This window comes from Malurus melanocephalus, unplaced genomic scaffold (assembly GCF_030028575.1).
Source record: "Malurus melanocephalus ecotype Western Australia unplaced genomic scaffold, MMel_1.1 scaffold_92, whole genome shotgun sequence".
NCBI lineage: Eukaryota > Metazoa > Chordata > Aves > Passeriformes > Maluridae > Malurus > Malurus melanocephalus.
In genome coordinates this window covers 908,695-934,004 of record NW_026623324.1, presented here as the reverse complement: position 1 = coordinate 934,004, position 25,310 = coordinate 908,695, and the positions used below count along the sequence as shown (strand labels likewise).

General features: G+C 38.6%; 1 protein-coding gene across 1 annotated transcript in view; it reads right to left on the bottom strand.

Moving 5' to 3' along the window:
* Positions 1 to 4,676: 4,676 nt before the first annotated feature.
* The window catches only part of DISC1 (DISC1 scaffold protein), a 180,511-nt gene continuing 159,877 nt past the window's right edge, over positions 4,677 to 25,310 (bottom strand). The window contains exons 11-13 of the mRNA XM_057368434.1: positions 18,590 to 18,833; positions 13,225 to 13,269; positions 4,677 to 5,003 (exon numbers count right to left, since the gene is read on the bottom strand). Coding sequence (XP_057224417.1) covers positions 4,842 to 5,003; positions 13,225 to 13,269; positions 18,590 to 18,833 — 451 coding nt within the window. The 3' untranslated portion in view covers positions 4,677 to 4,841. The remainder of the gene's footprint in view (positions 5,004 to 13,224; positions 13,270 to 18,589; positions 18,834 to 25,310) is intronic.

The following is a 25,310-nucleotide window of genomic DNA, read 5'->3' as shown; positions in this document are numbered from 1 at the left end:
ACAACAACAACTAAAGTCCCAATCAAAAACCTCTTTCTGATTAACTGTTCTGCTTGTTTCCAAAAGCTAAACTTCACAGTGGCTGCAAAGAGAAGCTCAGCTCAATGTCCCACCACCTAAGTGTAAGTGTCACTCCTAACCCCAGGCACCAGCACCTGTGGAGGGGCCAAGCCAGCTGGAAAGCAGCTCTGCAGAAAAGGGCCTGGAGGTCATGGTGGGCAATAAGCTGAGCACACACCAGACACATCAATGTATCTTGAGGCAAAGGTGGCCAACAGCATCCCAGGCTGGATTAACAAAAACACTGCCTGCAGGCAGAGGGAGATGATCCTTCCACCCTCATCAGCACTGGTGAGGTCCCATCTGGATGTTGGGGGCTCCACAATAAAAGAGATGGACTTATTGGAATGACTCCAGCCAGGACCAGTTTAATGGACTCGAGTATCCATCACATGACAAGATGCTGAGAGAGCTGGAGCTCTTCGACCTKAGAAAAAGAAAGCTCACATGGCTATTACCACTGCAAGTAAATAGCTGAAAGGCAGGAATGAAGGAGAGACTCTTCTGGACTCTTTTTTGTCCACTGACAGAACAAGAAGCAACAGGGAGAGATTCAAAAGGAGGAAATTGAATCTGCATACGTGAAAGCCTTTTTTTATAGTTTGAAGGTGGTCAAACACTGGACTGTGTTACACAAAAATGTTGGGAGTCTCCATCCTTGGGTATATTCAAAACCTGACCAGACAACATCCTGGACAACCTCCTCTAGTGACCCTCCCTGAGTAGGAAATTGGACCAGATTACCTCAAAAGTTCAATGCTGTGCTTGAGTGTGCTACATGCCAAAGGACCASCGAAGAGCCAAGACATTTCAGTTAGTATTTTGAATTACCTGGGTTTTAACCGTTTTAAAGAGCACTCTTAGGAGCAAATGAAACACACCAAGCAAGCCCCTACTGTCTCCATATGAGGCCTGTGCAATGTCACAGCAAGAGAGCAAAATGCCCTTTGGAAGTCCATCACTTCTTACAAAATAGAGGGGTATTAGCAGTAGTGSAGCCAATTAGAAATTTCCCATTTACTCCCTTGGTTACTGTCTTCYGCCTTCACATCCATGAATGTTATTTCTATAAACTATAGAAATATAGTTTACATATTATATATAATATATATGTATATTTATATATAACTGTAATACCCCTCCCATGCAAAACCCAAAATACTGCCCCAAAAGCTGCTAAACAAAAAACTGCAGCAGAGCCACTGCTACATATTGAAAAATTGAACACTTCAGTGGCCTGAATATCAGCTAACTCCAAATCACTAGTTCCAGCAGAAAATGAAAGGCAAAGAAGMTGCAGCACCTGAGTGGAAATACACTGACCTGCCTCCATCACAGCACAAACCCTACGAATGTAACCCTGCTCTCTGTGTGACACACAGTGGGAAGAGCTTACCCTCATGTCATCTAAAATAAAATCAAAGAGCCACTGCCACSTCTGACTCCTGGAGGATCCCAAAAATCTCTTACAGGCTTGCCCAGAGTGAGATTCTTCAGGGAGGTTCAGACAGGGCTAAATTTTACATGATTCTGTTGAAAACCCACTTTGGYAAAGCAGGACTTGTATGGGAGCCTGCTGCAGGGTAAAGGTGAAGGGTTAGCAACGTGACCTGCAATGTTTAGTGAACGTTTAGGCACAAAATTCTACTTTCAAAAACSGATTAAAATGCCCACATTAGGGCAAGGAATGAAGATTGCTTTTATAATAATAGTCCAACCAGGTTTTCTTCCAACAAAGCATTTTCACCAAGAGGAACTATTACATGCATTCAAATTGTCTATCAAAATGTAACTGCTAATTAAGAACAAAAATGACTGTGAAATTGCAATATAAGCTCCATTTAATTTTAGTGGGAATTCCAGGCCTTTACTGTCAGGAAAGTAACACCTCTCATCAGCTCTGCAGACACCAGAATGAGTCATCTCTCATCCTTTGGTTTTTCCAATTAATGATGTGGACTGTTTTCATACACTTATTAATGATTAACCGTAATTGAATATTTTGTGGGTTTATTTGGTTATACTACATAGAATTTAGCAAATCTGTCACAGTACCATAGAAAACTCTAACATACACCCCCCATGCGCCTATTGCTTGATGTATTTTATATAAAAGTACAGTTAAATGTGTTTTGTGAAAGATTCCAACAATAAATTAGAATTGCAAGTGGATCTGTGCCTATACTCAGGGCCAAGAAATATCACTGGGTTTCTCCTTTGTTCAGGTCGTGCTGGCACTTACAATGAGCAGCCTGGTTGATTTCAGTGTGCTATGCCATCMAAACATAGAGTGAAAAACAATGACATCTGGGTTTTTTCTTCTAATACAAACTTAATTATTAATCAAAGCTATGACACATTAAACATTGGCAAATGGCTCGAGAGCATCAGGAATTTCTTTTTCTCAGTGGAGTCTTTAGAAGTCTTTTAATAATCAGACCACAGGACTAATTTACATCTGTGCAGCCCCCAGTTAGATTTTTGACCTAATACATTTTGTAACGTTTATGTATAAGGCAGTTTTTTGGGAGGATGATGGGAAGGGTGAAAATAACCAGTGAACARGACTTCGAAAAATTTATCCTTCTTTCATTACTATTTCAGGTCCTGGTCTCAGAGTTCTATGGATTTTTAACAAAGACTGTATACTTTCCCAGTATTTTTGATAGGAAATGGTTTTATTTAAAACCAAATAGCTTATCATGCATCTATTAACTAATTATAAATTCTTCTACTGAGGCTAATTGCTGTCTCTTATCTAAGCGTTAGTCCTGCAATACAAGCAAGTTACCAATGAGTGAAAGCTAATTTTATAGGCACTGAGCAGTCTTTATTTAAAAAAACAATCTACAGGTCTGTAGTACTGCAGCAGCTATTTTTCTCATTCCTTTTTAAAGTATAGCACAGTGATTACATGTACCAGATGGTAACATTTTATGCACATTGATCTGGACTACCTCTGAAATAGCAACTGAATGTTAATGAGGGGYAGCTGAATTGCTGAACTGCTTCTTTGTACGTCCCTATGTTTTAAACATGGTTTTGTATTTTGTGACTGATGGTCTTGCGAGGACCAGGATATCACACAGTGTGCATTTCTGAGTTTAGATAACATGAGCTGAATTTCACTGATACAGGAAGTCAGATCTCTATCAGAAAACTGTGGCTTAAAATGAGACTAATATACATCTCTACTGAAATTTCCAATTATTAATTTCTTTTTTTTTAACTAACCCATGCAGTTTCAACAGCTATGAAGAAATATGCATGCTCCATAGGAYATAAAAACATTATTATTTCATATTCTTGTAGTGTATTATCTTCTGGAACCAAAAATGTGGTTTTCTAGCTAATTTCACCTTCCCTAGTAAATTATGATCAGACCTGACTGTTCAGTTTGAATATTAACTTAAGTTCCCCGCAAAGAACCCATAACTCCAGCCCTCRGTGTTCTCCTGTAAGGACCACTGAGAAAAGCTCATTTGAGAGTAAATATACACAAGGGAGAAAGGAATTGGATGCTCTGCACACACAGACACAAGACACATCCATATAACTCTGAAAAGAACGCACTGGGCAAACACAACTGAACCAAGTATGAACACTGCAAATACAATGAATATAATGTTGAATAATCTTTCTGTATATTGTGTGTATCTTTAAATGCTTAGAAAATAAAGATTCGAAATAGTGACAAATTACTGACTGGATTTCTCTCCTCCAATGCAAATCCCCCTTCCCCAGCACCATTCTCCTCTCCCTCTGGCCCTCACAATTTATTCTTCAGTTACCTTCTAAGAAACTMAGTTTCTAGAACAGGAATTTCACTAAGACTTGCAATAGATGCCCAATTACTTAAAACACAGTGGTATTTCCACACACTATTTATTCTCCTTTCTCTAAACTATGCCCTGCAGGACTGCCCACCTCAGCTTAGCAGGAACAGAATCCTTTCTCACACCATCATCACCTCAACTCATCTTCAGGTGTCTGCAAGGGCTCCTCTGCTAATCCCTGCAACCTGAACATATTTATCTTTCTGCATTMTCCTCTCAGCTGCCTCCTCTTCTCTACTAAAATTTAACCAGCTCACTAGTCTCATCTTCCTTCAGCTTCACCACTTCCTACWATCTTTACCCTTTCTTAGAAGGACAAAATCTCTTTTAAGAAAAGTTTTAACTATTAAAGTTACAAATGAAAGAAAACTTTGTGCCAAGGAATGCCTCATAAAGGTTAAGCAATCTTCAGAAAACTGGCTGATGAAGCACAAAAAGAGGTAAGGGTGCATAAGACAGGATCTCGTGTGGTTACTTGCACTGGTGAGTYAGAGGCAGATTGTGTAGGATGTCACATGATGCCTCTGTTGCACTTTTTGTTTTTTAAAGAAAAATACCCAAACTGCAGGTGACAATATACACAGTCTGAGTCAATAACATAGCATTTAATTCAGCTAAATCATGCTGGGAAATGCAGGTGCATGGCCACTCATATGCATGTACCTTTCGATTCACTATGTATTYAATTACATAAGCATTACAAACAAAAGGATTTTAACAGCAAAATAAAGCTTTTCAATGCCTAATCTTAATTTACAAAGAACTAACTCCTGTTTAAATCAATTAAAGCTGGATCAGACCACAGTGAAAATGCATTACAGGAAAACTTACACAAAAATGCCCATTTCAGCAAGACAATCAATTCTCCCATTCTTAATGTATCTAATCTACACTAACAGCTATCATTCCAMATGAATCTGGAAGGCAAGTATTTCATGTACGTACCTACACAGATTGATACGTATCTATAGCTATAGCAAAAAGGATATGAATAACTCCTTCATCAACTCTGCAGGCGGAACTTTGCAATTGATCTTCCAGATGCACCAATTTCTCACTTATTGCTTCACATTTTTCTCCCAGCTCTGCAGAAAATATGAAGAACTCCTACAGAAAGTTGAAAAAGAAAAGAAAGYGGGTTTGTTGCCGACTGCACTTTTCTACATCAAATTTGCATCAAATTAAAGGGAAAATAAAATATTTGTAAGGGGATAGGATACTTTGCAGTGCAAAGACATTGCCTAAAAGCAAATTCCCATTAGAGAGATAAAAAGCTGTTTCTGTATAATAAATTGCTGATTAATATGAAATGGAATGATCTTGTGGTCTCAGTCTACTTCCCAGCAGAAAAATAGTCACGATCTCACTTTCAGCAGATGATTAAAGGGGTGTGAAGACTGAACTGCTCTCCTTCTTCCCTGTTGTCTCACTACAGCAGGGGAGGGAAATCGCATGCTAACCACCCTATTAAGGTACCCAAATTTCAAGTTGTTCATGTAAATATGATTTACACTTTTAGGTCATGTAAATATTTCAAGCAGCATCATTTTGGTAACTCTTATACACACAAAATGTACTTAGATTTTTGAAGAAAACTCTGGCTAGAGCACTTAGGGACTTTGCTCAAGCAATCAAAGAAAATGCATCAAAGTCTTTGAGATTACAAGATGAAATGATATTTTTATGGAGTTATCATTAAACAAGGCTAATTTTTCAAAGAAATGCTTCTCTACTTATAACTTACACAGGCAAATGCTTTTTCTGTTTTAAACTGAGTATTTTAAACCAGTTTCAAAATTTTTCTCGTAAGTTTTTTCAGATACGCTGTACAAGGCTAATTTCTATCTTTTATGTCTTGCATTGAGAAGTGCTTTGAGAAATGACACAAATAAGCAGCAAATATGAGAAGAAGGGAAAAAAATCAATTAATTTGTGCAGCTCTGGAACAAGCCTTTCCTCTCCCTCCCATGGCACCAYAGTGCTGTCTGCAGTGATGACAGGGGTTATTTGCAAGAAAACATTATGGTACCAAGATGAAATTCTGCTAGAACCATGTTGGGGAAAAAAAAAACAAACCCAAAAAAACCAAGAGTAATTCCTCAGCTGGAATCCAGAAAACTGGCAAACAAAAGCTGCAAGTGAAGTTTTCAAAACCAGATGCTTCCTGYAGACTGTGTACTTCAATAAAATTAATTAGTCCTGTACAGTGACACATAAAAAGCAGATTCTTGCTCTTATACCATCAAGATATTGAATGCTTTAGTCTGATCCAGGCATTGCCTTTATCAAAAACTATTACTTCATGAGATTTTGGATCACATTCAGGCTTGTCAAGCAGAATGACACGTCTAGTCCTGATTTGAAATCATCAGTTACTACAGACAGCAAATTTTTTAAAAGTACATGCTACAGTATACTCCTGAATGCCTGTGCCATTAAGTATATTTAAACAGAAACAAATATTAAAAGACATGCATTACAATAAGGTACCCATTTCTTTTTTAAGGTACCCTTATAGCAAGAAGATTTATCCAGGTAATTGGTCAATCAGCTCTATCATTAGTTGCTGCAAGAGAAGATCCATTTTTTCCACTTAAAACCTGCCCTCACATTTCCTGTCTCATACATGCAAATAAAAGAAATTCACTCAGCAGCTATGATGAGCACACTGCCTGGATTTGCCTGGCTCCACTGTGAAAATCCACAGTGGAAGATTTTTCCCTTTTCACTGTCTCAGTGAATGTACAGGATAAAATGTACTTTTTAGACTTAACCCCTCACTGAACTTCAGGTGGGTCGAAAGATGCTGGAGGCAGCATTTAGATAACCTGGTTGATAAAACAGGCTCTGTGTTGCAAGTSTGGCCTCACTCTAATGCACACGGAGCCTTAAAACCCACAGTGAAATACTACAGCCTGAAATCCACAGTCAGTGCAGCTGGATGATTACACTTATTGATGTGCTGCTACATATTCTGATTTCATGTTTGACATTTCCTTTTTCCTTTTAAAGAAAACTTTGTAGCCAAGTAAAGACCCAGGAAGGACAGAAGGAAGGAACCTAGCAAACACAYCCTCAAGAACACCCTGTAGAACATGAGGTGAACACTTGTTCTGTAGCAAAGGCATCTCAGTGTGTGAGTGCTTTGCATCAGTACTGATCTGTATTTTGGGGTACTAAGCCTTGGCAATAGCTTCCACCCCACTGCAATTCCACTAAAGGCCTTTACTGGAGTATTGGTCTTGCACAAAACATGCTCAGAAATTACAGACTATCCTTTTTAACTCACTGTCTTGAATTCCCTTGTCAACTGAATACTTCGATTCCCACTTAAAGTGACATGTCCATTCTATCACATAGGAAAAAATGCAGGTTATTCTTCCTGAATCACCACATTTTGGGTACATAATGCATTGTCTAAAAAAGTAACAAAAATCCTGTTTRCTTCAGAAATTAAGATAAAGGAACAATAAATCCTAGGAAAATGAAACAAATTATAATAGCAACATGGCAAGGCAGGGAAATCTGAAAGAGTAAAAGATCAAACTTGTTTAGGTCTTGAAACCAATTTCATCATAACTAAGTGGCTATGGTTGCACTTCAGAGTAATGAAAATAGCTCTGTAAGATCGAGGTTATATTTAATTAATCTTTAACTCCTAGTAATGCAGCCTAATTTCTCTTTATTGCAGCATATAGATAAGCTATTCCTGCACCTACATAACACAGCTGCCTTTTTAGCAGAAATGAGAAGTTCTTCCAATATCTTAGACAAGCATCAACTCTGAGGAATTTACTTGCAGGTGTCATGTGAAAAATGGAGGAGAACCATCATATTGTGATTCTCCAGAACTTAAATAAATAAATAAATATTAAAATGAAAATTCAAGAAACATACAGTGCTCTCAAAAATACACAAGAATAATTCAAAACATTCAACCAATGCCACAGCTTCTGCACCCAGGCCCTCATTTAAAAAAGGTTTGATCACCCAGAGGAGTAGATAGAAAAGATTTCTCTTAGTGCCTTTCATGCCTGATAACATCATTGGTAGCATTTTTATATGACATTTGTCTATGTAGGCAGGAACAGCCCTGTCACTGATACACAAACTATTCAGAACARCTCCTGGTTGGAAAGTGGAACTTTACACTGATCGACAATATCTCTGAGAGGAGAGTGGACTCTGCCTCAAGCTCAACATATTAATAAAACACAACTCATCCAAGCTTGTAGGTTATGTCAATGTTACAAGCTGCTGTAAATATTAAGACTTTGGTTATTTTTGCCCTAACGGCACTCTTAGGAAGCTGGGAGAGATGGCAGGAGTCAGGGAAGAGCTGAAATGCAATATTGCTTTATGGATTTTTCTGTGAACMCGCAATGAAGCTGGCTGGGATTTTTTTCTTTCCCTCTAAATCCTTAAGCTGTGAAAACAGCACAAATATGGGTGTGATTTATTTTTAAGGTGCAATTCTTCTGCCTTCTCAGACAAAGTAGAAATTCTCATCGTTTCCCAAGATGTGAGAGTCTGATGCAAGAAATAGCAAGAACAGACAACATGACAGCTGATGCACTGCTGAAAGATCAGCATATTGCATCAAGAGCAGAGAGAATGGCTTCCACTTTARWCTTCYGCATTTTATTTTACCCTTTTACAARTAATTATAGTCACCTATGAGCAACATCTCCTTGGCAGCATTACTASAGGAACATGTTTGATCAGCTTTTCCAGTGCAAACAGCTTCTGTGCTCTTCAATCTAGTCGGCAATTTTATATAGAAGAATAGGTATTGTAGTACCTAGATTAGTTTAATTCTATTAGGGATTAGAGTCTATATTAGAGTTTTTGGTGGTTGTGCTGAGAAGGAGGATTCCCAGATCTATCCTTAAAATTCATTCTTTCTACARAGGAGCTTTTGTACAAGGGCATTGCCTTACTTCCAAGTAGCAATATCATAATCCCAACAAAATACAAGCCTTAGAAGACTTTCTGCAGAGTCAAAGCCAGACTTCTTTCACCTGCACTAAGCATTTTCTCCCCTATAACAGTAAAAATAATTCAAAATAACATRAATAACAACTACAAAATGTTGCCCTTGCAGGCAGATACTTCACATGCTGACACAAGGTTTAGAACAATGATTTCTGTTGGCAGAAGTGCTGCAGGTTTRCCCTTAACCCTTGCAGAAGTTAAAGGCAATTGTCAGTCCCTGAAACTCCAGAACATCTTTTGAATAATTACTAGAAACTAAATGCAACCAGCCATGTTTATCCTGCTTGAGCAGATGCTTCAGTCACACACAGGCTAAGCACAGATGTCCTCAGATAAATAAGCTGCACTTGCATGAGGTGTCCAAGACACAGGAGAGAAGCAAACAAGGACTTGCTCCTGCTCTGCATCTCCAATTTCCTGCCCCATGTGCATTGTCCTGGGCAGGTGTTCCTGACGAGTGAGGCCTTTGGGAGCAATGCATGTTAACCATGACCAGCACCATCATGGCAAGGCTGTGCAGGGAGCAGCCAGGGATCACCAGAGCTCGCCCTGTGACTTGCAGAGTGACCAAGCCTGCTGTGACTGTCCTCAGCTGGTGTCTGCATGCATGGCCCTTAGCACCTGACACTGGATCTGGTGGTTCTGCTTGCAGGGCTGAACTACCCTTGCAGTGAGCAGGTTTTCCTCTTGCTACAAACCAAGGTGGTTACATTTCATTTTATCCTTATATAGCACACAATAACCAATAGTTCTCCTATTTATCATTATGTTTTATGTGATTGAAGACTTTGACTTTCAAACAAACTAGGATTTCTAAACCTTTTATTTCTATTCCTTTCCTCCTTTTCTTCGGTGTTCCTGTCTTCTACAGAGGGAGGTGTCCAGACCAGAKCCATAGTCCTCTGGAGGCTTTGGCATTCTCAGCTAAGCACAGTAATTATTTCTGTCTTACAACTGACATTCCCAGTAATGAGGCTGCAAATGACATTTGCCCTTTCTTCCAACACAATGAAGGTAATGAATCCCACTCTATTTGTAGTCCACTATAAACCTAGATTCTTCTTCTGCAGTATTGTCAACTTAGCTGCTATTTACCATCTGTATACATAAATCCGACTCTCTCCCTCAAATGTAATTTGCACCTGTCTTTTAACATATTCCTTCTTATTGATTTCAGACAATTCTTTCAATCTATCAAGACCATTTGGAACTCTAATCCTAATTGAAATTATATTGACTGGCACATAAACTCCTGGCCTACCTCCTTTTTAAAGGCAAATACAGAGTCTGCCTTTTACTGATCCCCTGGGGCTTCAAGCTTCCTCTAGGAGTTTTCAAAGGAGCTTGTTAATGGTTTGGAGATTGTTTTTCTTGGCTCCTATGCACTCAGAAGAAATTTCATCAGTTGAGCCTGACTGGAATACATCTCATTTGCCTTTGGATCTTTTACTGCATTTGTCTTTTGCTACCTCRTAGTGATTATTAGGAACACTACACACTTGGACGTAGCTTATAACTTTWAGAAAGATCAAAAGCACAGAGAATAAGGAAGAAAAGAAAATTCTGATCTCATTTATTTTCTCATTCACCTTTCCTATTAGAAGGCACACATGCTTTCTTTCACCTTTCCCTTACCTCCAACTTATCCCTGAACTCCCTTGCTATTTCACATTTCATCTGTTTAATGTAGCTTAGTGTGCTCGGGGGCCTTGCTGCTTCATGCTTACACTGTGCAGTACCCTCCTAGGCTCATTCTTAGAAACACGTCTGACCTTTCTTTTCAAAACTTTGGAGCCACTGAAAAACTGCTGGCATAGACATGTAGTCTGTGACTGTGTTTGCTCTTTTCTACACCAAAAGAAGATGATGCTGTACTATAAACTTGATGTGTTCTGGACAGTACAAAAGAACATCTGCTGATTCCTCCTCCTACAGAGTCTGTCCCACAGAAACTCACCTGTTGCTTCCCTGACTTTGTATAGATGAGCTTTTWTTTTGTGGAGGTAGCTATCTAACTGTTCTCGGAAGAGGGATCAAGGTTGTTTCCCAATTACTTCAGCCCTACCACACACTCCTCCCCTTCTCATATGGAACAATTTAGATATAAAGCCTTCCAGCCAGTTGTTCTGCAATTGTGACCTGCCTCTTTCCCACCATCACACAATTTTCCCATGCTCCCTTTGCTTGCACTGATCCCCTTCCCTTCTCCACATGGGAGTGTTAAATAACTCATCAGAATTACAGTCCAATGTTGGCAATTCTTCCCTTCACATATCTTCCATTAGAGCTACAGAGAAGTGTCCCTGGAAAAGCATCTGTGCAGGAATAGAGCTTTTCACTGCCTTCCAGCACCCTGCTGTGGCCTGACAGCAGCCTTCCTATTCTCATCCCCAGTAGACTGAAGATCTTCTCTAATTGCAGACTTCCTAAAACGAGAGCACACTACTGCACTGGCTTATTTAAGTACACTGGGACAATTCCAGCTCCTGCTGCGGAGGATGAGGCTATTTATTAACTTACCAATAAAAATTCACAGTGGGTCAGGACTTGGAAAAAGACACAAAAGTACCAAACTGTTTTCCAGTGTCCAGACCCTGCTGTGCAAGGAATCAGCATCRCTAGATTTCATTTATAGGTGGTTCCTTGTATTGTTCATTGCCATCTCTGCTCCTAAGTCACTGAGATGCAGCAATCTGGGATGACTAACTGGGTGCTTTCCTGCAAGCAGGGGGAGCCTGACCAGAGTGAAATAAGGGGCCAGAGCACCAAAGGCACATTTAGGGGCTGACACTTTCACAGAGCTTTATGTAGAGCTCTCCTCAAGTCACCATCAATACAGCTGTAGCAGTGTGGTGGAGCCTGGCTTTCTAGCATATTTCCATTTCTTTTATTTCTATCGTTGCTTTATATTCTCTTCATGCACTTTTGTAACCCCTCAAAACTTTAAAAGTCTCCCTGCTTCCGAGGACTCTGAGATATCAAGCTTTTGGCACACACTTCAGTGGTGACAGCCCTGTATACCTGTGAACTCTGGTGCCCTCAACATTTTGCACTGAAGGCTGTAGGGCTTTTTGCCACCTTTATTCCATGGGATTACCCGCCCCTATTTCATGATATCTGTGGACACAAGTAGCTGCTACTATTTTAATTTAACTATAATTCACTATAATTTAACCATAATTCACAGCAAAGCTCACTGATGGGAAAGGCCATTTGCATTTTCTGCAAAGTTCACCTCCATTCTCGAGGCTTYCTGTTTTATTTATGCTGAGCTCACACACAGCCAAAGCAGTCTATCCTATGTGTGCCCTCATGTCACAGTCTCCTTGAACACAAAGTCAACAAGCTGAGCTTAGTCTTGCAGTTAGATTATCTTTCCTGGAACATTCCAGCTGCTCCACAGTCTTTGGATTCACTGGTGGGAATCTAAAGAAATGCCTCATCTGAATAGTTATCCTGAATGGTAATATTTACTTATTTAATATTTGCTTGGCTTAGAGCATTTGTCACTTGACAGTAGGCATGTATGCCTGCTATGGAAGGTGAACTGGGGGTTACCTGTCCATGTCATTTATTTGCTGGCTGGACACAATGCTTGGATACTAAATTTCCTTAATATGTAAATTACTGATTTAAAAATGAACCAGACGGAAAGAGTACAGCTCTCAGAACCAGGGCAATTCTCCTTACACATACATTACCTAAACTCTGAGTTTGTAGGTAGACAGATTTTTGTATGTAAGCAGATTTTTCTCCTAGGCAATGCATCTCATGCTACCCAATTATCCTAGCTTTCTAAAATACATGGACTAGATTCTGGTGTRTTTTTATTTATGAAAATRGTGTAAAATCACAGACATGCAGTATTTTCATTCAGATGAAATTCSTATTACCATGAATTACGTGTGTATGTTTTCATACATCAAAAGTAAATTTGAAGGTATTTTTAGTGCTGCACACAAGAAAATAGGCTAAGCATGRTGATTTTATTCCATCCTCAAGCATCATGACAGTGGGGCTGGCTAAATACTATTTGTTCTTCTTTTCCCCAAAGTGTTCATCCTGTTGTTGGTATGTGTTAAAAATAGTAGCACAGGATTTAAGTATAAACTCCCTGAAATACTCTGAAATGATGCCATTATTTTCCATGGAAAAAAACCCAAAAAATTAATGGGCCCACTCAAGTTGTGATTGCATGAGTTGCTTTTCCAAGTGCTCACACACTGTCTAGCAATTTTAAAGCAAAAGTAACACTATAAAAACAATGCCATTGTTCTAATTGTGACAAAGTCTGTACAATAGCATCACTTTATACTGCTTAGGAAATACTCACCTCAGATAAATGACCCTCTGTTCCAAATGAAATGTCTTCCATAACCTGTTGGAGATAAATTATTAAGTATATAGTAGATACATGCTATATAAACACTAYGATTTTAATGGAACTTATAAAAACCATATAGCACAATAAAAAGTTATATAAGCTGAACAATTGCATCAGTATTCTTCRCATGCATGAAAGATTTAAATTGCATTTGTAATGGAGCAGTGGCAGCCACCAAATATTTAAAACTATATTTGAATACATKTTATTAAAGCCTGCTTTGGCTTCCCACTTAAAACCCACAAGAAATACTGCCTCTAAAACTGAAGGACTAACTAGGAATTCAAACAAACTTTTCTATCAAGCTCTTGCAGATCTGTATACCATTCAAGGGTCTACAAAATTATTTTTGGTACAAACCCTGTAAATTATTTTAGGCAGGAGAAATGGGAGACCCCATCAMTGTTTCCTACTGGTAACAAATGCTAATTGTAGTCAGCTTCTCCTTCAAAACTTCCTTCATCTGTGAAGTCTATAAAAATTAGCCAGTGTTTCACTGATTGTCTGAGGAGCAAAGAAATTTGATGTTAACATCATTGGGAAATCATTAATATTTATCACATGTAACAGTGATATTGATAATAAACTAAGACAGGGATATGCACACACACACACACATATATATATCTATTTATAATAAAAGTAAAAAATCATTTATCTCCCATAAAATCACTATTGTTACCAGATGCTATTTTCAGCAATCAATCTGAAAAATGGTTTRGATTTCTYTTGGCTGTAATAWTAATCTTCTGATCTGACCAYTGYGTACGAGCCCCAGCTGCCCCGGGCCACTGACACCCTTTCCAGCTTGGATCAATACAAGAAACACACAGGCGCCGACTTTCACTAATGCTTAACACTGACATTTAAAACTAAGATTAAATTTAAAATTTCCAAATTATTTTCTAAGCTCCACAAATACAGCATTTAATTAAAGCTCAAATGAATGCATGGTTTGTTTAGCTTTCGAAGGGCTTTGTCCTTCACACATTAAACGTTTGCCTCCTGGACCACAGGCTGTCTCAATGCACAAAAATGAGTTACAGTCTRCTCACAAAGGCTTTCCTGGTGCTTGCTATCACTAAATTCTGAAAAATGTTGTACCATGTTCTGTGATAACTTCTTTTCAATGACAGACACCACATTAAATATTATTTTTTCATGACTGTCCATTTGGTATCACTTAGACTTCAGCATCTTTTTAAAAACTTAATCACAAGAAGGCTTTATAATTATAGAACATTTCCCAACACCAGAGTGATCTTCAACAGACCCCAAAACATTATCCCAGATGGCCAAACTGAAGTATGTAGAGGAGAGAAAAAGAAGGCAGCCCGTACCCTTATGCTTTTTCTCTACTTCTTTTATGAGGAAAAAGTGAGAAATTATCTACAAACAATTCTGATGGGATAAYTACCAAAAACGCTGACTTACAGAARKTARARCTACTGAATTTTGGATTTTACCTTGTAACTTTAATCACCTCAATGATTTTTCTTGAAATCTAGTAGGTGTTTCTTTCCTTCATAGTGATTAAGAGGGAGCACTGCACAGCATGCCAGAGAGCAGAAGAAGAAAMAATGATAGGTCAGGAACTCAAGCCTGCAGGTGCACACATAGCCATGTTTATTAAGTTACTTGCTGTTAGGGAGGTCCCAGCACACACCCATCTCTCTCAGCTTATCAGTTATCACTGGTGGTTTTTGCTCTTTTTAAAAGCATTTTATAAAAGCATTTTGCTTACACACACATTATCAAGAAGGAAAAATAAAGCAGGGTAGTATAAGGAGTGGAACAAGCAGGCATTAATGTCTGAAGAGGAATGAAATGTTACTGTATGTTTTAGAAATCACCCAGATATGCATATAACCATGCAGTAATGATCATTGYAATTACCACCTCACTGAGTTTAAAAGCAAGGAACATTCGTGAAATGTTCCAGAAAACCAGAAACCCACCTTTAATTCTTCAGACACTTGGAAGAAAATTAGGCCCAAATAGTCACAAAAAGTCAAACTACAACTGAAATGATGGGACACCCTAATTTCACTGACATAGCWACCAGCTGGAAAATACACACTTATATTAGAATTCAACAATCTGTATCAAATACATTAGACAAGCTGCCTTTCACATGACTGAGGGTAGTAATATTGTCTGCAACTTTCCTTCAGTGTTTTTTTTTAGTATGTAGTTATCTAATGAGTTATCTGCAATTGAGAGAAGCACATCTTATTTAAGGAACTCAGAGGGGTTCACAGGATTTTTGCTGGCCCCACTTTATTTAGTTTTGACCAAAACATCATTCATGATATTTCAACAAGCTGAGTTGCCAATGCATCTGATTATCCACCTTGTAAACAGTCAGTGTTACAAAGGAAACCTTATTTACTGAATTATTTGGGGATGCCAGAGTACCATATAAAACCTGGGGGGGAAAAAAAATAGTGTCTTAGAAAACACAGTTATGAAAACCATAAAATAACTGTTGACAGTTAATAAACCTGTGCTTACATGATTGTAAAATAACAAACTTTCAAAGAATTTATACCTTACATATTTTTATACCAGAATATATCATATCTTATGATTTAGTGAGGATATTTAATTAAAAATGATAAATGGCCCCTATGGAAAGCAGTATCTGAGGATAAAACAGAAGGGCTCTTTCATCTATTTTGCTTCTCTTGTTATTGTTATGTTTCTTACTTGTTTTTCTGCTTTCTAATGAAACCTATAGAGAAAGATACAGGTATACGCAAGAAAATTATTTATAGTACACATCAACAAAACCAATATTCAGCTGGCACTAGTGCTCAGCTCTGTATGATACAATAAATAACTGGAGAGCTTCCCTCCAGAATTCCACTGTAAAATAAACCAATCACCTGGAAATGAAATGTACTTTCCAAGGCATATATGCAYATATGTTATTATTAGCCTTTYCTATATTGTCTCGAAGTAATTAATTCAGTCACCTCTAAGTACAAAGAATGTGATTCTTTCCTTCTGCTTYAGTGGCCAATGGTGCTCTCTAAAAATGCCTTAATGGTGAACAGAGGTTGAGACACAGTTGAAGAGAATAGTCATTCCAGAAACATGGCAACCACAGCAAGCTACTCCTCCCACAGGGGCACCAAAGCCTTGTTAAATCATATGAAACCAAGTATTTTGACAAATACATGCTTTTCTATTAGGTATCCTCACTYGCTTATAAATGGCTATGAAAAGGTTCCCTGCTAATGGACAAGAGTAAGCTTTTCCATGGAAGTTATACGAACAGCTAAACTGAGACTAAGCACCACATCACTACTTTTTTTTTCTGCCCAAATACTGAATTATTTTTAAATAAAAACTACACTACCATGTAACAGAACAGTTAAACACTTCAGAAGTGGTTTGTTTTTCAACTAAGTCYATATGCAAATAAAGATGGACTCTTTCTTGCACTTCAACATGTTCAGAACCACAGGTTATCATGATTTGTGTYAGGTTATTTTGTTTGCTTTTATATTCTGCCTTGTGATCAACTACTCAGAGATGTTAGGGAATAATCTGTTATGGCTCTTCTCTAAAAGTTTAGATTTTGCCTGTCACTTCAAATGAAATCCTATTAGTTTTACAACCTAAGGCATTTTTTGGGTGCAAAACTTCCATAATCCACAACAAAAAAAAAAGTGTTTCAAAAAATTGGACAACACATGAATGGTCTCACACTAGCAAAACCACTTCCTTTTTTCTTTCAAGTTTATCAGTCYTAGGAGCACTTTAGGAATCAGATGGAGGAGTACATCCACAGATCCTTCCCTGGTGGACATTTTCATGTTTACACWTCAGCTTCTGAGGATTTTAGCACATTCTCAAAATGGAATTTGTTCAGGATACCAGGATATACCACAAAGTTTAAGCACCTAGGTGAAGAGTTGAAATTAGTGGGTAGTGTTTCTAAGTTTCCTCTATGGCTAATAGAGGCAGAGAGGAGATTATCAAAAACCAAGCTCAAAAGGAAGAGCTCAGTGGAAGCACTGCAAATGCACTTTCCTCTTCCATTAAAGGTATGAGGAACCATCCCTCAAGTCCTGCACATCTCTCCAGAACCAGACGTCACCTCACTTCAGCTGCCCAGTTGTCATTCTTAGAGAGCAAGGTTGATTTCCAGGGAAACAATCTGGACTTGCAAGGGTGAAATAGGTGATAATCTACAGCACAAATATCAGGAGTGCTCCAGAAATACTCATAAAATTCCAAACTCTCCAGAGCCACTAGGCACTTCTGAAAGAAGAGCATAGCTTTCCATAACCAACAGAACTCCTCATGGTSTTCCAGCAGACTCATAAAAAATTTGATAAGGGACCAATGGGGGTGRAACCAAAGCAAGCTGACCATTTCTAATGAAAACATTCTCTATGTGAAGTCAGTCTGTAACCAACATCCCCTGGGAAAAGACTGCAGGAACTACTGAAGCCCAATATAAAACCAGAACTTTACTAACAAGAGATTTTACAGTAAGGTCAGGGTCTGCTTTCCACTAAGTCTCAGCCAGTATAAATGCAAAATTAGGCACTGGATTTCACAGCAACCCACAGTTCAATGGCTCTTATCATCAGATGCAATTAAGCGTAATTTAAATTTTTGTCAACTAAATTCCACAGTAATAAAACTAACAACTGCTGTTGGAGGRTCTTTTTGTCACAGTGGTGCTGTTGGATGATGAAGCTTTTTTAACAGCTTGTTTACCTAGGCAGTACGTTTAAAAGACTATTAGCTAGCAGTAGATTTTTCAAGAAAGGATGGCATTCCAGATCAGAACATGAAAACTCAAAAAAGATTTGTCAAACCTTCTAAGCTTCATGATTTTTTCCTYCTTATATTATTTGTTGGATGCTGTAAGCCTATTAGCATCTATTAACTCATTTCATTAAGGGAAGGAAAAACAAACTCTCTCCTGATGTCAACACTGATCCAAGCGAATGAGTCAGCAGAACCAAATCAGAACGAAACTCGTCAGTGAGGTGATGAACAGTTGATAATTTTGGTTAAATACCTAAYAGTTTTTCCTTTAAATCCTGATGTTCATTCTGTATTTATTGCCTGAATAATTTCCACCCTTCAAAAAGACTGATGGCAAAAGGAAAATGGGTTGAAGGGCTTCTGAGAAGKGAATAAACTATTTTATTCACATCCCAGATTGGAAGCGAGATGTTAAGTTCATACTTAACCTGCCCTGCTGACCCGTCACCAAGATTCAACTCCTCCTCTCAAAAGGAAAACCAGCAGTATCCCTTGAAATGCAGCTGCAGACTATTTCAGATACCTCTTTCAGCTCACGGTGTTTGGGGCAGGAAACAGCATCCCACTCCGTGCCCTTTAGAAAGTGACCTTCTTTTCTTTTTTCAGAGTCAGGTGGGGCATCAGCAGTCATTTCCATCTCATCCATTTGGTTTTCTTCTTCCTCAAAAACACAGCAACTGGTTTCTTTCAGCTGAAACCCTCGGATCAGCAGCTGACAGGCTTCCAAGTCAGCTTCCCACACTCTTTGGAGCAGCTGGCTCCCGCAGCTGGAATAAAAGCCAAAAGAAAATCAAACTGCAGTTCAGTGAGAATAGTTGCTATTTCAAGTAACACTTGGGGTAACTGGTTATTATAGACAGAAAAATAAAAACRACCAAAAAAGCTAACAGTACCTCAAATGCTCCCACAGAGATAACATTGCTGTGTCAAACTGAAAAAGCAGTAAAATTATTGCCCTATTACAAAGTTGATGACATAAAATCCTCCTTGGGTTAAGATATCCCAACTGTACAGCAAAACCTGGCTACAGGAGATTTTCTCTGTTCAGACACAGGTTCAGGGGTCCTGCCATCATAACCAGAGCTCCCTTCACACTATCAGACACACAGGCCATCCTGCAGTCATGTGGCTTTCCTGAATTTGATGCAGAAGATCATGGGTGAAAAATCCCACTATTTACTACATTAAATCAGCTCTAATTTTTGGAAAATAGGTACACTAAATTTCTTAATAGATTAAAATGTTTTGTTTCAGAACTGGTGTATCAGATTAGATTAAACCACAATAGTTTCTCTTTTCATCAATCTTAGACTTTTGAATGTTGTCCTCATCTCTCACTAATGYGCTTTGGTTTCTTTCTACTTAGTTATGCCACCAAAACAAAAATTGAAGCATTAGTAAATTCAAAATACCAAACCTCTATAAGCTTTTCATCCATTAATAACCTCTCAAACATGTGCATTACAAATAATGCTCCTGAGATCCATCCAACAGTCATTTCCACCTGAAATAAATGGGAATTCTAAGCATAGATAGCTTTTCCGGACTAAATGCTAACATCACACTGTTTGTAAGTGAYGTGGTCGCATCTCCATTTAATACATGTTGTCTCTAAGGAATCAAATCAGTAGGTTGCCTGCTAAAATACAGCAGATCAGTGGCAGAGTCTGAGATAGGACTCAGAAGCAACTATTCACATGGCAATACACTTCCAGACAGATTTCAATGATMATAATTAAAAACTTTTTTTCAGCATCCTTTTTCAAATCATATCATTTACTATATAATTGTAAGAAATTATTGAGTGACTTAAAAGAAGGAAAATAACCATTGGATTTTAACTTTTCTGACTAAATGAAGTACCAGCTTATCTTTATCGCAAATGAAGGATAAAGGAGCTGCATTTCTCACAATGAGTTCATTAATCTAACAAAAATATGTTTTTTACTCCACAAATTCTACAAGATACCAAGCTGTAAAAATCACACAGCAAAATATATGAGACTGAGAGCAAAATCAGGCTACAGAAGCTGAGCTATTTGATCTGTGCTTGGAGTCAGTATATATGTTTATTGAAGGGATAATGCAGCATGGGGTCCAYAAATTGGTCTCCCCCAAGGAGTTCAAAGTATCACTAATTAGAAAGGGAAAAATGCTTCACTGGATTACACGTCTGCTTTCCATCCAGGTAGCATTTCACTTACCAAGCCAGAAAAACAAAATAAGCCCCACTGTTTCTCTACTTGTCAATCACATTATCATAGTTACACAGTCAAAATATTTCCCTGCAGACATTCATAAGCTCATTTACTTGCTTTTTGAAAATGTTTTTTGAAAATGTTTGTTTGCAGCTATAAATGGATTATTATTAAAAGGCAAAAAAAATAAACATCTAGATACCTAAATCAGGATTTCCAATGGATAACTTGTTTTGGCTGTTTAATTGAATGAAGAGCTTTATTGACAAAACTGGGGCAGAGATGGTGATGTATGCAGTATTTCACAGTGGGGAAGATGAASAGCATGCATAAAAATACAGCATAAAAAAAAGGTGCCGGGGCTGCTGTTATTTGGCCATGACTCAGCGCATTGGTCAATGCGATTTTGTCTAAGTTTTAAATACATTTCAGTAATCAGCAATTACTGAACCTACTGCTAACAGATGGCTTTTAGTTGAAAGCCAGCATTGTTCTGTCATGGTACCTGTAAAACTCTGATACATCATGAACTAAGATGCTAAGATGTTATGCTGAATTTTTCAACAAAAATCAGTGAATGCATATACACTTGGATACTCTGAATGTATCTAAGTCCAACATATYTGGGCTGCACCTTTTAGTGTGTATTTTGGAATTCAGTGCCTTGAAGTATTTTTCAAACATACTTTTGGAATGAAAATTACTTGAAAGTTGCAAATAGCGAACACRGAGACACATTCCAAATGATCACTAAAAATTATGTTGTCCCCAGCATGCAAAAAACTTTAGCATTTACATCAGGTGTTAAAATTAAACTCAATTCAATTTCAGAGTTTAGTTTATTCATTTTCAATCCACACTAAAAGTGCATTTGCAGTCTCTGTGAAGCCTCCACAGGTGGCTGTGCTGAACACAGTGAGATTTTTCAGGTATGAAACATTTCAAAGTGATGGATCAAGTCTGGATGAGATTTCACATTATTCCTATACTTATAAATATTTCATGATGTATCAACACCTCTAGGTGTTAGATGCCTGCCCATATATTACTATCAAAGTGGCATATGTGGAAAGTTCAATGAAGGTGTCTGGAACAATCTGCTGGAATCCACAACAAATCACAATCCATCAACCATTTACACAGAGCCAGGGACACAAAGCATACCTTAATCACCTTCTGATTCCCAACTGCCAAAAGTCAGAGTGCCAGGCTTTGTATAAACACCAAACACATTACAATAATGACCTTTTTCTCAAGGCAATTCTAAGTTTAAAACCGCCAGCAAGAGTTAGGATACAGATGAGGATGTTCAAAGAAACACAGTGGACTAAACGTGGCATGTCAGTTAGAGTACAACAGTTTAATTAGTTACACAAGYAACTGATTAATATAAGTGATGTCAAGAACACTGAAGTATCACAGTGAATGAGCATTTTAAGGATTTGTGGGAGGTCAATGAAACGTGTCATTAGATATTAAAGATCTCCATCCCTCCCTACAGGAATCATATAAGAAAGCTAAGAGACGTTAGCATAAGAATACAATATGCAAGTGATTGACACTAATGTGGTTTAACATCTACAGATGAAAGTCAGTCTTCCCATATTAAAAAAAAAAAAGAAAAAAGAATAGGGGGTAAAAGTTTGTGAGCAGCCCTGACACTGGAAGCTGGTAGTCAGACTTGATGGGACAGAACAGAGGGAATCAATGGAGAAAAACAAAGTGAGATGGAAAAAAAGACAGAAGTGCCCATTTTGAATAAATGAGAGTAGGACAAGACTGCTTTTGTCAAGTCAAGGCCAGGGAAGTAAGTGGGATGCAGGACTCTACACGAGTCATTTTTTMGCTGCATGGACAGCTGGGACAGGTTCTACCTCAAGGATACTGTGCAGAAAGAATGTATGAGAGGAGGCCTAAGGGGACTCGGAGAATGGCTGAGACATCCCCAGCAGAACAAAAGGATGCAGCAGAGAGAATTCTGCATTAGGTCAAGTTGATGATGATGAAAGAGCTGTCAGAAAAACACAGCTGTTTATGGACAGGAGGAAAYGAATGTGGAACAGAGGGGTTTATCCTTGAGTTCTCTTCATAAAGTGGCAATTGACACCATCATTGCAGTTGCCCTTACCAAGTATCAAGTAGTTTTATAAGAAGCACGACCAGAGGGTAAAAGGAAACTAGAGGTTATCTTCCCTCTACTTGTGATGTTGGGTAAAATTCATGCCAAGAGATATATCCAGCATGGATTCTCTCTCTCTTGAGGTCTAAAGTACATTGCTCCTCTGCCTTTTGACAAGATTCTGGGAGGGATCAATGGGGGCTCTCTATGGCTCTCAGCACAACATTATTCTAAAGCTATTTATAGAGCTAACTGGAACTACAAGAACATGACTTTTCTTTATTGAGGGCTCCGCATACATACAAAAGGCACATTCAGTTCCTGAACATTGTAGTCTAAATGAAAACATGCCTGTGTAAAAATAGTCTAAAGATTTTATATTGAGCTCTTTCTAAAAAAAAAMCCTTCAACCAAAACAAAGTTCTGCAAAACTTCCTCAAAAGTATATTGGGAATCAACACACRGAAGATGTCACTGCCACTAAATCTCATCACCTATAGTTTTCAGGAATGCCCCTTGGTGAGTGAATTGCTACAAGTGGCTTATAACACACAGAGGTCAACACTGTGTGGTCATATGTTGATGTTGCTWATTTTAAGGGAACTCTCTGTAAGAACCCTCACATTGAAAGCCAAGAGAGGGAGACTGAAGCTAAAAGGTTACATATTCAGGAAATATTCAGGAACTGCATAATTGAAAGGTAACTTTGGACAGGAGCTCAACCACCACTGAGATACTTTAGATGACTTCCTTTTGATAGGTGAGCTACATTAAGGTGCACATTCAGGAAGCCATCTTCTCCCAGCACATATTTTAACTCTGTATACACTGACCCTGAAAGCAGTTCTCTCTGACAAAAAAAAAAAAAACAAAAAAAAACCAAAAAACAAAAAACACCAAACAAATAAAATGCAAGAAAAATAGTCTAGCAGAAACAAGAGGGTTTTTCATGATGACAGTTAAAATTATTGGAAACTTCTGAGGCTCGCATAAAACGGCAGTGTGAATCAAAAAGTTTTGTTCAATATCCCCATTCCTTATTGAACTATTGTACAAACTAGGGCAAGTTTTTCTATATTTTGGTCACTTGCTTCTATTTATATTTTGCACCACAGGGAATGAATGAGCTCTTCTCACTCAACATTTAGCTGTGACTTTTTTCCCTTTTCTTCAGGCAGTAGCTGTGCAGTGAACAAAGGAGGCAAGCACAAGAAAGAATCCTCTAATGATACTTAGAGGAAAGAAGGCAACTGCATTACTTTACTCTTAGCAGGACTTCACATTTTTATTTGATTCACCATATTAATTCACAGTCATGCATTAATAACCCTTCTTATATTGAACAAGTATTTACTACTTCAGAAATATGCTTTACTTCTCTCCTCCTTTAAAAAAAAAAAAGTTTCCAGCCTGATCAGTTCTTCTTCTTTAACCTTGGCTGTTATGGCTGACAGCCAGCCTGTGCAACAAACCAAGGGCTACAAGGTGCCTATGGTGACTCACATGAGGCTCCTAGGGGGAAGGAGGCACATTACAGCCTGGTTTCCCTCTGATGTGCAGCAGCMGACCAATAAGGCAGAAGGTACAAGGAAAATGTGGACTGTCTGAATAGCAAGACTTTTTCTCCCCTTGCCCTGCACACTAGAAAGTCACCTTCACTAAACACCTGAAATTAAAGCCTTTTTTTTTTATCCCTTTTTTGCAAGTCTCCCTAATCCTATAAACACCTTCAATATAATCTCAATTTCACAATTCAATTCCTTGCATTGTGTCTCCCTTCTCTATTCATCTCAGGAGCCAAAGATTGCATGAATTGACTACATATGGTTCCAATCGTATGGTTGTCCCCCAGTGAGGGGAAGACATTCTTCCTACTCCTTTTTTTCAAAGCTCACTGATAACAGCTGTTTGCTGCTCAATACTATTGTCACACTTCTCCGTGTGAAAACAAGATTCACYCCCAGAAGGACACTCCACACATTCCCTTGTCAGATAACAACCTGCTCTACCTTGGAGAGTAGCTAAAACTCCCAGGCAAAGTCTGAAGCTYGCAGTACATTTCCCTGGCACAAGCAACAGAAACTTGCTTCTCTAACCTTGCCTTCTCCTTTATCAAACATACAACAATATCTACAAAAAAAAACAAGTAGCTCTCCCTCTTTAAATGTGATGTTTCACCTACCAGGCAATATTCTGGAGCAGAAGCACAGAAGCCCAAGAAAGCAATCCTCACAATCCCCACCTTACTTCTACACTTTTATATAGTTTTCAGGAACGCCCCTTGGTGAGTGAATTGTTACAAGTGGTTTATAACACCCTGAGGTCAACACAGGGTGGTGATGAGATGATGTTTCTTTAACACCTGAAAAAATTGCTCTGGGCTGACCTTTCTAATATCTACACTTCATAGCCACAGGCAAGTTCTCTACACATCAGTCCCGTTCAAAAGACATCCAGTGCACCCAGACAGGAACATGGTACTACAGCACAGGGGTGTGGACACCACTTCCATGCAGCTGGAAGAAGGGGTGATGGCAGTGGCTCTGCTTTCTACAGCATCCCAGGAGCAGAGGCAAATGTGCAGGTAGGGGCAGATTTGAGGGAAAGGGTGATGCTTTCATCAGAAGAGCCTCCAAACCAGCCCTCAGTGTAGTAGCTATGGCATCCACCTCTCCTCAGGACAGAGTACATGTGGAGGTGCAGTACACAGAGCACCTGGAGCCAGATATCCTGTGTCCTTGTTGRGTGATCTAACCTCCATAATACTGCTATGAAGCACCCACCACAGTCTAAATTGTTTTGGGATTAGGAGCTCTCATTTCTTGTCTTGGTGAGCAAAACAAAGAGCAACAGTACAATTCCCTCCTTGCCCACATCTGCCAAATTTCAGATAAGTTCTAGTGGAGAGCCCCAAATCCATCCAGACA